Source organism: Mastigoproctus giganteus, chromosome 9 (genome assembly GCF_048544385.1).
Source record: "Mastigoproctus giganteus isolate SK-2022 chromosome 9, ASM4854438v1, whole genome shotgun sequence".
NCBI lineage: Eukaryota > Metazoa > Arthropoda > Arachnida > Uropygi > Thelyphonidae > Mastigoproctus > Mastigoproctus giganteus.
Genome location: NC_143583.1, coordinates 200,270,112 through 200,283,083, shown reverse-complemented (window position 1 = coordinate 200,283,083; position 12,972 = coordinate 200,270,112). Strand labels below are relative to the sequence as shown.

The following is a 12,972-nucleotide window of genomic DNA, read 5'->3' as shown; positions in this document are numbered from 1 at the left end:
CAAGGTTTAGGCCAAAAGGGATGTCAGATGAACTAATGAGGCATATGGCAGAGAAGAAAAATGCATGGGATACTTACAAATTAACACATGACACAGAAGCCTATGATAGATACAAGTTGATATGCAACCAAGTTACAAAGGAGGTTAGGCAGGCGAAGGCAGATTACGGGAAATCCTTGGCAAGGGATGCAAAGAAAAACAGCAAAGAGTTCTTTACTTATGTAAACTCTAGAAGGAAGGGGATGAATCAGATTGGTCCACTTGATATTGATGGGTCAACTGTTGATGATCCTGCTCAGGTAGCTAACAAACTAAATGAATATTTTGCATCGACATTCACACATGAGGAGTTATTCAGCAAGGGGAATGCCAGAGGTGTATTGAACTCTGGCAGTAAGCTAGAGAATCTTGTAATAACTGGGAGTAAAGTGGAGGAGGAGAAACTGTTGAAGATAAACACAAGAAAGGCACCTGGGGTGGATGGGATCTATCCAGTTATATTAAAGGAGGCAGCAAAGGAAGTAAGCAAACCCTTAGCCATAATTATGAGAGCTTCCTTGGACTCAGGGGAGGTACCCATAGACTGGAAATGTGCAAATGTGACCCCAATTCACAAAGGAGGATCAAAGGCTGACACAAGTAATTATAGACCTGTGAGCTTAACTTCTGTTCCAGGAAAATTAATGGAGGCACTGGTTAAAGAAGCACTGCAGGATCATTTAGACAAGACTTCAGTTATAGCTCAGACACAGCATGGTTTTGTTAAGGGGAAGTCTTGCCTGACCAACTTGATTGGATACTATGATGCAGTCACAAAAGAACTGGATGCAGGGAATAACTTTGATATTATATACTTGGATCTTAGAAAGGCTTTTGATACTGTTGCACATGGAAGACTGCTACACAAATTGGAGCAGTGTGACATTGGAGGCAAATTGCTGCTATGGATAAAGGGGTGGTTGAGGGGGAGAAGACTGAGAGTGGTAATCAATGGACACTGCTCATCGTGGACTAATGTTATTAGTGGAGTCCCTCAGGGCTCAGTGTTGGGTCCATTATTGTTTTCTGTATTGATAAATGATATTGATGATGGTATATCAAGCTTAATGTCCAAGTTTGCAGACGATACAAAGGTTGGCAGGGTTGTCAAGGACACTACTGACACTATGCTGCTGCAACAGGATCTGGAAAGGTTGAACAGATGGGCTGAGAGGTGGCAAATGAAGTTTAACATTGACAAATGTAAAGTACTACACATGGGAAGCAGCAACCCCAGAGCAACGTATCAACTCTGTGGTACTACACTGACAGTGGTAGAGAATGAAAGGGACTTGGGGGTGATTGTGCAGGCAGATATGAAGTTCTCTGAGCAGTGCAGACGGGCTGCCAGAGTAGCTCATGGAGTATTGTCAATGATATACAGGAATTTTTCCAGCAGGGATAAGGAGGTGATTATTCCATTGTATAAGGCAATGGTCAGGCCACACCTAGAGTACTGTATACAGTTCTGGAGGCCTCATTTCAAGAAGGATGTAGAGCTGCTGGAACGAGTACAGAGAAGGGCAACAAGATTAGTGAATGGAACAAAGGGGTGCTCTTACGAAGAAAGGCTTAAGTTTTGCAAATTACAGTGTCTGGAGACTAGGCACCAGCGAGGTGATCTGATAGAGGTGTATAAAGCCTTGAATGGTTTAAGCATGCTCAATGCTGATTGGATTCTTCCTCTAGCCCAGAAAAATCGCCTGAGAGGGCATAAATTCAAATTGAGGAAAGACAGATGTAGGATAGACGTGCGGAAATTTGCCTTTAGCCAGTGGGTGGTTGGTTGGTGGAACAGACTGCCATCCCTTGTGGTGGAGGTTGATAGCCTAAATAAGTTTAAGGCTCAGCTGGACAGGTATTTTGAACGAACAGACGGGTGAAGTGGAAGTGGGTTTTTTTTTTTTGGCTGATGCTGCATAAGCGTGCTTTCTTGCATCAAATGCCTCTACTAATGCTAATGCTAGAGAACACCGATAAGGAACTCCAGAAAATTGCAATCCTGAACACCTGTACGAAAATCAGAGATTTCTTCAACCAACAGTAACACCAGACATTACAACCACCCTATGTACTTGGTAGCACTACCCGTCACGGAGTGGAATCCCCAATCAGGGAGAAATAATATAAGAGCAACAATAATAATAATAATAATGCAGCTGTTCAAAGCAACCACCATTTCATTCAATTCAGAATTCCATGTGGTCAATCCACAATCTCCTTGCATGTTTTATCATTTCAGGACTATTTTTAATGGTTTTAGCTGCATCACAAATGCAGCTTCTCAGTTCATCTTGTGGGACAATACATGCAGAATATATTTATGCAGTGAATTTATTTTTAGCCCACGTAAAATAATCTGAGGCTGCATTGAGTGTCGTGGCAGCCATTGTACAGGGTCATTCCATCCAATCCACTGGTTATTGTACTCTCTCTAAGTGAGAAACATCATGGAAAAAGTGGGTTAATGCACTATCATGCATAAACCCCATCCTCTGCTAATTTTTGAGGAGTACGTCTTTTACTAGTTCCCACAAATTGTTCCACAATAAATGTAGGAATGCCATTGGTGAAAAATGAAAACTCATAAGATTGCTAACAAGAATTACAAAACTAAACATTAAAGGAAAAGTTATGTTGATAATGAGTACTGATATTGTATGAACTTTCTTCGGCCTAGGAATGATTTTCAAGAGTTGAATGCCATTTTTTGTAAAATGTGATTCCTCTATAGCCAGAAGATGGCTAAGAAATTGAGAATCATGTGAACATTGTGAAGAGAACCACTGACAAAAGTTTATGCCTTTGTTCATATTTTGTGGCAACATTTCAACAGTTCTTGTATAGGTGTTCTGAAATTAATACAATTCCTGTTCATGTAACTTTTAGTATATAATTGCAGATGAAACAGTTGCATAACCTCACCACCTCATGGTAGGAGATATTTGAAGCATGAATTGCTTTCTCTTCAGCATTTGCAGTTCATTGAAATCTCTTGCTACAAGCATTTACTCCTACTGGTTTCAGTATACATATTTCTCAATGTTGTCTTTCCACAGCAGAAAGTATTTTACAGTTTGGTACTCTTTGAGTTAAATTTTTCAGCATATCTGGGAGACCTTGATGTGAGCTGCCGTGCAGCTCACATCAAGCAACTGTGCTAGAACACAAAAGCCTAAGAGAGGATGAGAAAATCCTACTTTTCATCATATTGAACAGGGCAAGATAGCATTAGCCATTTCATAATATCAAAGTATTAAGATTCTCTCATTAATACAGTAAGCATATGGTAATTTTTTCTTTTAGGTTGAAATTTTCGTTCTCCATCAAAATGGGTGAGGCAAATAGTGATTTTCAAAATGAACGACCTCTACGTGATCAGTGGGCAAATAAAGCAGAATTTCTTCTTACTTGTATTGGTTATTCAGTTGGCCTTGGCAATGTTTGGCGATTTCCATTTGTGGCTTATAAAAATGGCGGAGGTAAATTACTTTGGTCCTTCATTGTTGTTATTAATTTTGATTTATAACATTTATTTTTTTTATAAATCAAAATTAAATTAATTTTGATTTATAAAAATTCTAATGTAAACATTCCATTAGAATTTTTAGAATCTTAAATTTTGCATTAAATGGAAAATTGGTTTTGACAGTTCATGATGTGATTCATGCACGTCCTGTATGTCTTTGATGGATTGCTTTGGTAAAATAAAAAATATAAAAAAAAATTGTAGTAATTTGTAAAAATTTATTTTCAATTTAAAGTTGTAATTTTACATCATGTTAATTCATTACAAACAGTTCAGTTTGAATATTCAAAACTTTCTCATATTTGCAACATTAACAGTTCTACATATTATTGTAAAGCCTTTTTCTCTTTCTAGATAAGCAGTCATTTTAGGAAAAATAAATATTTGAAAATGAGATTTGAAGCAACTTCACATTACCCTTTTACACCATGGACTGCAAGGTGTTTTTTGTGTTTGCCAGAAAAAACACTAGTTTCTTTTTTTTTTTTTATCTTGCTTTCATTCACTTTGTATGCTACACATTTTCCCAAAAGAAGGAGACTTTTTATCAATCGTGTCTCTGTAATAACTCACTGTCCAGTGAAACTGTTTGTTTGGTTTTTAGGAGCATTAGCAACTAAGGCCATATTGCTCCAGGGATATGCGGTGGTCATTCCCTGACCTTTCCGCATCCGGTGCTCATGGGCTCGAACCCCCGTCTAATCAAGAAGCGTGTGCTACACACTGCTGCTCCTGCCCACCTGGCTACGGAGGGGCCTTCCAGTGAAACTGCTCAGATTCAAACTGCTGTTATCTTCCAAGCTTTTCTAATGTGCTAATATTGAATAGGTAACTTTTAAACATTTTTGAAACATTTCAGATTTTTAGATTTTCCTATCATAACCATTTTATTTTCTGTTCCATTCAAATTAGCACAAATGACAACTAAATATGACCTCTTGATAGTTTACTACTATGCACCTTTTGAATTTTAAGACTCTGTCAGGAGTTAATTTAAAAGAGTCCTGTCTCATTCACATTAAAAGTGCCTTTCTGCATATCCTTTGCACACTTTGGGCCATATTGAATTTAATCAGTGCATATTGGTTGTTTTGTTCATGTCTTTTGCTTCACCTGTGAGATTTCTAAAACATATATTGTGATGCTACATGAATCGATCAGTACAACCAATGGAACTTACAAAGTTCTTAGTTCTAAATAATTTGATAAAACGTTTCGCTTTAATCATTATAAGTGGGCCATTTAACACAATATTTTCATTACTTTGTTGTTTAAAATGCTTTAAAAGAGCTTTATCACCATCAGAATTTTCAGTTTTTGTGTATGCATTTTGTTACAGTTCTTTTCAAATGACATGCTAATTTTTTGTTTTGAATTCCAGAGTGTGTGCGCTGCTGAGTTTGATAAGTTAAATTCATGGGCAGCAACACATTTCTTCTTTCTATTTTTTGTTTCTCTAATAACTTTCATTTTATCTTCAACACATAAAATATTACGCTTGCCATCCATTGTAAAAGTACCATACTTTGTGGTCTAAAAATCATATATTAACCTTTGCAAGAGAGTGACACTAACTGACTGGAATTCAAAATGAAAACAATGTTCTCGAGCAGAGTAATTACATATGGGGATGACAGTAAATGCTGGGGAATTTACTCTCAGAAAGTAAACTTTGGAGTTTGTCAATTTCTTAGAGCAAGTGTGCTTCCGTATTGAGACATTTTGTAACCAGAGCCTCCCATATACACATATAACATCAGTAAGGGGATATCACCTGTGCCTATAGGTTTTAGTTTTATGCCCTACATAAGGGAGCTGCATGTGTCTACTGCTTACTTTGCAGTTTACTATGCAGTGTAATAAAATATGACAGTGCAAACTTTAAAAAGAAAGCAGAAATTACTGAATTAAAGGTAGATGCAAAACTAGGCACAGGATAAAGATAGGATAAAACTGTATATTTAATATATACAGTTTTAAAATATAAAATTAAAAGTAATAAAATTACAGTTAAAAGTGATAAAATATGAAATTATGGAAGTTAAAGGGAATAACAGCTTTCAAAGGTGGTGTATACAGTAACATCTGCTTCTTAATGCGTATACCACTGTTACTGTATGTACCACTGCACAAGATGCAAAAGATGGCTGTTAAAAGGAGAATCACTTTACATACCAAATACATAATTCCTGTCACTTTACTGGAAAATTTTGCATTATTAGCTGAGGTATGCAATTTATATGAAGATTTTTCTTAACTGACTTAATTACATCGTTATAGCTGAGTTTTTGATTGAAACATTGCTTTAACTATGTTTGTGTATGTATTTATGCTTCTTCTTACCAAAAATGTATATGAAAATTCCCTGGTGGCATATTTAGCAAAGGTGGCATATTTAGCATGCACCTAGAACCCTCCCAATATAAAGGGAGGGAGGAAGGGATGGAGAGAGAGAGAGAGAGAGAGAGAGAGAGAGAGAGAGAGAGATTTTCACTAATTGAAGGGGCACTTCTTTTTTATTTCAACAGCTGCATTCCTGTTTGCTTATTTTATTCTACTTGTGTTTGTGGGAATACCTTTGTATATAATGGAATTAAGCGTAGGACAGTTTTCTGGTCTTGGTCCAGTGGCCGTATGGAAATGTTTTCCTATAGGAATGGGTAAGTAACCAGTAGTAAGTTAGTTACACTAATAATCTGATGAGGCAAATCAAAGTTTATTATGTACAAATTTAATAAACATTTCATGTTACCAAGTAATTTTAAAGTGTGTTTTTGTATTTTATTTTTATATAGTGTTGGTTCATTTAAGAGAAAGTGTTGACCATTGGCAGCTTCTGATGCTTATTGGTTCTTTACTCAAAGATTCTTAACATGTGATTAATCACCTGTTGATAATCAGATCAAGAATACTGCTTTCTTTTGTAAGCTCTCTAATAAAGTTTGTATAAAAAGCAAGATTCAGAAATTCTTCTACTGACTGAGCTGTTAATGCACAATTTCCACACAGTGTCTGGAATGTTAAAATTGTACGTGATGAGACATTTTCATTTTCTGGCCCACTCTGTTTGTCTGTGTAGTTTGTTAATTATATTTAGATATAATTAAGAAATATAAGAAATAAGAAAAGAAATGCATAATTGGAATTTGGGGAATACAATGTGTACAGAAAGGATAGAAGGGGAGGAGGGGGTCCTGCTGTTAGTAAAGAAACATAAAATTTAAGGAAGTGCTTCCAGTTGACATGGATGGAGACAAGTGTTGAGTCAGTTTGGTGTGACATAAGCACTGGGAAAGCAAAATTGAGAGTTGGAGCGTGTTATAGGCCTAATAACTCTGATGAGTGCAAAGAACAACCGTACAGATAAATAGTGGGCCAGTAAATCAGGTTGTATAATGGGAGATTTTAACTTCCCAGATATAGACTGGAACTTTTAGATTGGTCACTCGCACACTGGCAAGACTTTTCTAGATTTATTGGAAGATTGTTTTCTGCAGCAGTATGTTCAAGAGGCCATCAGAGGGATTAATACTCTTGATCTGATTATCAGCAGTGATTATTCACACATTAAGAATTTGCAGATAAAGAAACCAGTAAGTGGCAGTGGATTTACTCAAGGATGTAACTACCATCAGTGGTAAAGGGAAAGGTTTTTGCTTTTGTAAAGGTGACTACAGTGGTCTTGGACAATTTTTAAATTCTATACAGTGGGACCAGCTGATGACCGTTGCCAACAGCAAATTCTGAAAGGAAAGTGTTCAAGGAATACTAGGCTTTTTATACAAACTAAGAAATACTGTTCAAGGTTTAGGTCTAAATGGATGTCAGATGAGCTGATAAGACTCGTGGCAGAGAAGAAAAATGGATGGGATGCATATAAATTATCAGGAGACACAGATACCTAAGGTAGATATAAGATAGGCTGCAATTAAGTCACAAAGGAGTTTAGGCAAGCAGAGGAAGATTACGAGAAATCTTTGGCAAAGGATACAAAGAAATACAGTAAAGACTTCTTTACTTATGTGAACTCTAGAAGGAAGGGGATGGATGAATCAGATTGACCCAATTGATATTGATGGTTCGATTGTTGATGATTCTGCTGAGGTAGCTCACAAACTAAATGAGTATTTTGCATTTTCATTCAAACATGAGGAGTTGTTAAGGGAGGAGAATGCCAGAAGTTTAGCAGGGAGCCAAATGATTTTGTAATAATTGAGAGCAAAGTGTAAGAGAAATTGTTGAAGCTAAACTTAAGGAAGGCACCTGGGTGGATGGGATCTATCCAGTTATATTAAAGGAGGCAGCAAAGGAAGTAAGCAGGCCCTTAGCCATGATTATGAGGACATCCTTGGACTCAGGGGAGGTCCCCACAGACTGGAGATATGCAAATGTATCTCCAACTCACAAAGGGGGATAGAAAGGTGACTCAAGTAATTATAGGCCTGTTAGTTTAACTTCTGTTGCAGGGAAAATAATGGAGTCACTGGTTAAATAAGCACTGCAGGTTCATCTAGACAAGACTGCAGTTATAGTTCAGACACAGCATGAGTTAGTTAAGGGGAAGTCTTGTCTGACCAATTTGATTGGATACTATGATGTGGTCACAAAGCAACTGGATGCAAAAAATAATATAAAAATGATATCACATACTTGGATTTTAGGATTGCTTTTGATACTATTGCACATGGAAGACTACTGTACAAGTTGGAGCAGTATGGCATTAAGGGAAAGTTGCTGCTATGGATAAAGGGATGGTTGAGTGGGAGAAGACAGAGATTGGTAATCAATGAACACTGCTCTTCATGGACTAATGTTATTAGTGGTGTCCCCCAGGGATCCTTGTTTGGCCCATTGCTATTTTCTTAAAAAAAAGTAAGAGATTACCTCGATCTTTTTTGTGGAATGGTTCCAGTCAATTCTCTTGAAATGTAACGAATAAAATAAGATGAAAAAAGGAATTAATGAATTCCCTCACTCATAGAGATACAACCAAATTCGACGTACAACGGAATCGAAAGCCGAGAGTCCCAACCCAAAACACATCAAACCACCTCAGCAAGATCATGAGTGTGAGAAGACATTGTGGCAGAATAAATAATTAAAACCGCTTCTGATAATAAATAATTAAAATCAGATTAAAACCACACTTAAAAAAGATTAAAATCACTAATAAAAAATTAAAAATCACAATTAAAATTTGGTGGAACACTAAAATTTTAATTGTTATTTTTAGCTTTTTAATTAATGATTTTAATCTTTTTTAATCTTGATTTTAATAATGATTTTAATTATTTATTCTGACACAATGTCTTCTCACACTCATGGTCTTGCTGTGGTGGTTTGATGTGATTCGGGGTCGGGTTGAGACTCTCGGCTTTCAATTCCGTATCTCTATGAGTGAGGAAATTCATTAATTAATTTTTTCATCTTATTTTATTCACTACATTTGGAGAGAATTGACTGGACAGATTGATGTAATCTCTTACTTTTTTTTAATATATTGAAAAATCGTGGAAGTTATTCAGCCTTGCAGCTCTGAAATTTTTACTAATTGCTATTTTCTGTATTTATCAATGATATTGATTAGTAGTGTTGTATTGATTAGTAATGGCCGCATAGTGCAAGAAAGCCTATGGCTTATGCTGCACCAGCCAAAAAAAAAAAAAAAAAACGAATAAAACAATGATAAAAAAAAATAATAATAATAATAATTAATAAAAGAAAAGGAAATTAAACCTATCATCCTATGTGCTTCCCTGACCTGAAGGTACTATCCAGATGACCTTTGAATTTCTCCCAACTGTCAGCTCTACCACCCATGTAGGCAACTTATTCAAGTAATTTATAACTCGCTGGCTAAAATAAAACTTCCTGCAGTCCAATCTAAACATTTTGCCCCGTAACTTGAATTTATGTCCCCTAGTTCTAGCGTCATTTATAATCTTGAAAATCTTGTCCTCATTCATTTTACTGATGCCTCTCACAGCCTTAAATACCTCAATCAAATCTGCTCTGAGGTGTCTAGTTTCCAAACTCTGCAATCCACATATTCAAAGTCTTTCTTCATAAGGACGCCCTTTTGCCGATCTCACCAGGCGAGTTACCTGTCTTTGCACCCTTTCAAGAAGCTCAATGTCTTTTTTTAGGTGCAGTCTCCATACTTGAACACAGTATTCCAAGTCTAACAAAAGTATTCCAAGTCTAACAAAAGTCTTATATAATGGGATTATCACGTCCCTGTCTCTACTTGCAAAAGTTCGATAGATCATCGATAGGACACCATGGGCCTTCCTTGCAACCTGTTTACAATGCTCAGAGAATTTCATGTCTGACCGTATCATAACACCCAAGTCCCTTTCCTCCAGTACTGGGTTTAGTTGAACTCCACCAAGTGAATAAGTTATTTTGGGATTACTGTTTCCCAGGTGTAATACCTTACACTTTGTTGGATTAAAGCATAGCTGCCATTTTTCTGACAATTCCTGAAGTCTATCTAGGTCTCTCTGAAGAAGCTCAGCTTGACAGTGATCATTAACTACTCTACCAATTTTAACATCATCTGCAAATTTAGACATCATGCCCTCTATCCCTTCATCGATCGCATTTATGAAAATTAAAAACAACAGTGGTACTAATACTGATCCTTGGGGAACCCCACTTCTTACATCAACCCAATCTGAGGAATAGCCATTTATCACAACCCTCTGCCTCCTGCCTTGAAGCCATCCTGTTATCCATCTAAGGATTTTCCCAGTGATTCCAACCTGTTCCAGCTTATAAAGCAACCGCTCATGTGGGACTGAGTCAAAAGCTTTCCTGAAATCTAAATAAACAATGTCAAAATTATTCCCTAAATCCAGCTCGTGAGTGACCCTTTCAAAATAGCGAACCAGATTTGTTAAACATGATTTTCCCTTTACAGAACCATGCTGAGTATCCTTGAGAATTTCAATTCGATCCAAATGATCCTGAATTCCACCCTTGATCATTGCCTCCATGATTTTCTCTACCACTGAAATCAGACTGACAGGTCGATAATTTCCCACTTCTCTCTTAGAGCCACCCTTATGTATGGGAGATACATTGGCACTTTTCCAATTCATGGGAATCTCCCCAGAGTCTAGTGATGCTCGCATAATTAACCTCAATGGTTCAATGCACTCACGCCGCCTCCCTTAAGATTATAGGGTATATTCTATCAACTCCAGGAGCCTTACTGGCCCATAGACTCGAAAGTTTTTTCATTAAATAATCTCGCGAAATTTCAATATCATTAATTACATATTTTTCAACTTCGCTCCCACAATTTCCTTGCCACAAAAGGTTTTTCATTTGTAAATATCGATGCAAAATAACTGTTGAGTTCATCTGCAACGGTAGCTGGTGTATTTAATACTATCCCCTTTCCCTTACGTAAAGGTCCTATCTGGTTTATCCTGCACCTCTTGGCATTTATATATGTGAAGAATTTCTTATCCTCCCTCTTTGCTCTGTTTGCTAGTGATTTCTCATAAACTGCCTTTGCCTGTCAAACCTTTTCTGTGGCTTTATTACAGATCATCTTGTAGCTGTTATAGGCTTCAGTACTTTTTATTGCTCTGTAACCTTTCCATGCCACCTTTTTCTGCTCAAGTAATGTGGCAACTTCACTATTCATCCGACTTGGAACCCTCCTCGTGGAGTATTTTTTAAATGGTAAATACACATTCAAGGCATCTGTGATTAATGTTTTAAAAGCATACCACAGTTCAAATGTATTCATTCTGTGTGCAATATCTACTCAGTTAGTAGAGGCCATGTAGTACCTTAAGGCATCGTAATTTCCTTTTCTGAAATTAAAACCCATTCCGTTGCCTTTTACAGCTGCTACCTCTCTCATCATCATCCACCGTAGAACTCCGTGATCACTTCCTGCTACTGGTTCCTCTACTGTCAGTCCTGTTATGTCATCTGATTCATGGGTGATGATAAGGTCTAGGATATTCTTTTCTGTAGTACTTTCTCTGACATGTTGATACAAATAACAGTCATCTAGTTTATTTAAAAATTTTGTTCCCCATGTCGAGTTTCCTTCCCATTTACTCCAATCAATTAGAGGCAAATTGGAATCACCCATAATAAGACATTGATGCTTACTTGCCCATTCCATTTGCATGTAGAGGCTTTTGTCATAATCTTCACAATCACCTGGTCTGTAGATTACTCCTACTTGCATTATACCTTTGTTTCCAACTATCTCACACCATACAGATTCTATACTAGCATGTGAAACGTCTGAATCCGGGAAAGCTATCGTCGCACTCAGGCTGCTTCTGATGAGAAGCATTACCCCACCACACCTTCTATCTACCCTATCCTTCCGAAATACATTATACAAGCCGTACTGAAACTCCTCATCCCCAATTTCCGGGTGGCACCACGTCTCCGTAAGCCCTATTATGTCCGCATTACTTGTTTTAACCAGCAGTTCGAATTCACTCATTTTGTTGACGACACTTCTAACATTACTATATAAACAATTAAGACTTACTGTTCTTGTATATTTAACAACCCTAACACAACCCGTGAAGTTTTTTAGGCTCTCTTCCCTGGCATTAGCTACCCTCTCACTTGAAACGTTTCTTCCCCGAACAGCTAGGTAATATATCCAGTTGGGGTAACAAATAAGAACTCTTGAGGTATGTGTAAGAGTTACTTTGACCAATATTATCAGATAAACGCGTGTCAGTATTACCCACATTCCCCATAACTAGCAGTTTCCCTGAACCTTTAAGGTATCCTCAATAATACTGGCAGAAACTTTTGCACCACCTTTGTTTAAGTGTATCTCGTCTCTACAAAACAAATTCCTTCTACCTACAAGTGTGGGCCATGCTAATAGAATCTCCCCCCCCCAAGCCTTGTAGAGTCCTTCAAGTCTTAAGTTAATCCACAAGGCTTTTAACATATAATCCCTCCTATCGTGTCTGTGCAGAACTGCAGACACATAGACATTGTGGCCTAGCTCGCAGCATTTCCTCAGCATGGACCTGTATTTTTCCAACAAATCGTCAGATTGTGTACGTTTAATGTAATTAGTCGCCACATGAATAATAATATTCTCTTTACCCCCCTTAAAATCTGACATTCTGTTGGTGACATCATTAATAGTTGCTCCCGGCAGACATACCCTGGTTCTACTCCACCTATCCTTATTACAAAAAATATTCCCTGTGTCCCTGACAATGGAGTCTCCTGATAAAACAATGTCCTTTTTAACCAGAATAGTTTGCACTTGGTTTTTCTGTTTTGAGGCCCGAATCGGGTGTGCATCCCTTGGTAGATTGCTGGAGTCTTGAGTCCCTGACGAGCTCCCAGATGCATTATTCTCGAGGGCAAGCACCCGTTTTTTTCAGGGACTCAGA

The 12,972-nt window shown here is 37.4% G+C and overlaps 1 protein-coding gene across 1 annotated transcript in view; it reads left to right on the top strand.

The window, feature by feature from the left end:
- LOC150081017 (sodium- and chloride-dependent glycine transporter 1-like) overlaps nt 1–12,972 on the top strand; it is a 455,858-nt gene that overhangs the window by 12,575 nt on the left and 430,311 nt on the right. Inside the window, exons 2-3 of the mRNA XM_090380891.1 lie at nt 3,346–3,521; nt 6,097–6,228. Of these exons, the coding sequence (XP_090237017.1) occupies nt 3,371–3,521; nt 6,097–6,228 (283 nt within the window). The 5' untranslated portion in view covers nt 3,346–3,370. The remainder of the gene's footprint in view (nt 1–3,345; nt 3,522–6,096; nt 6,229–12,972) is intronic.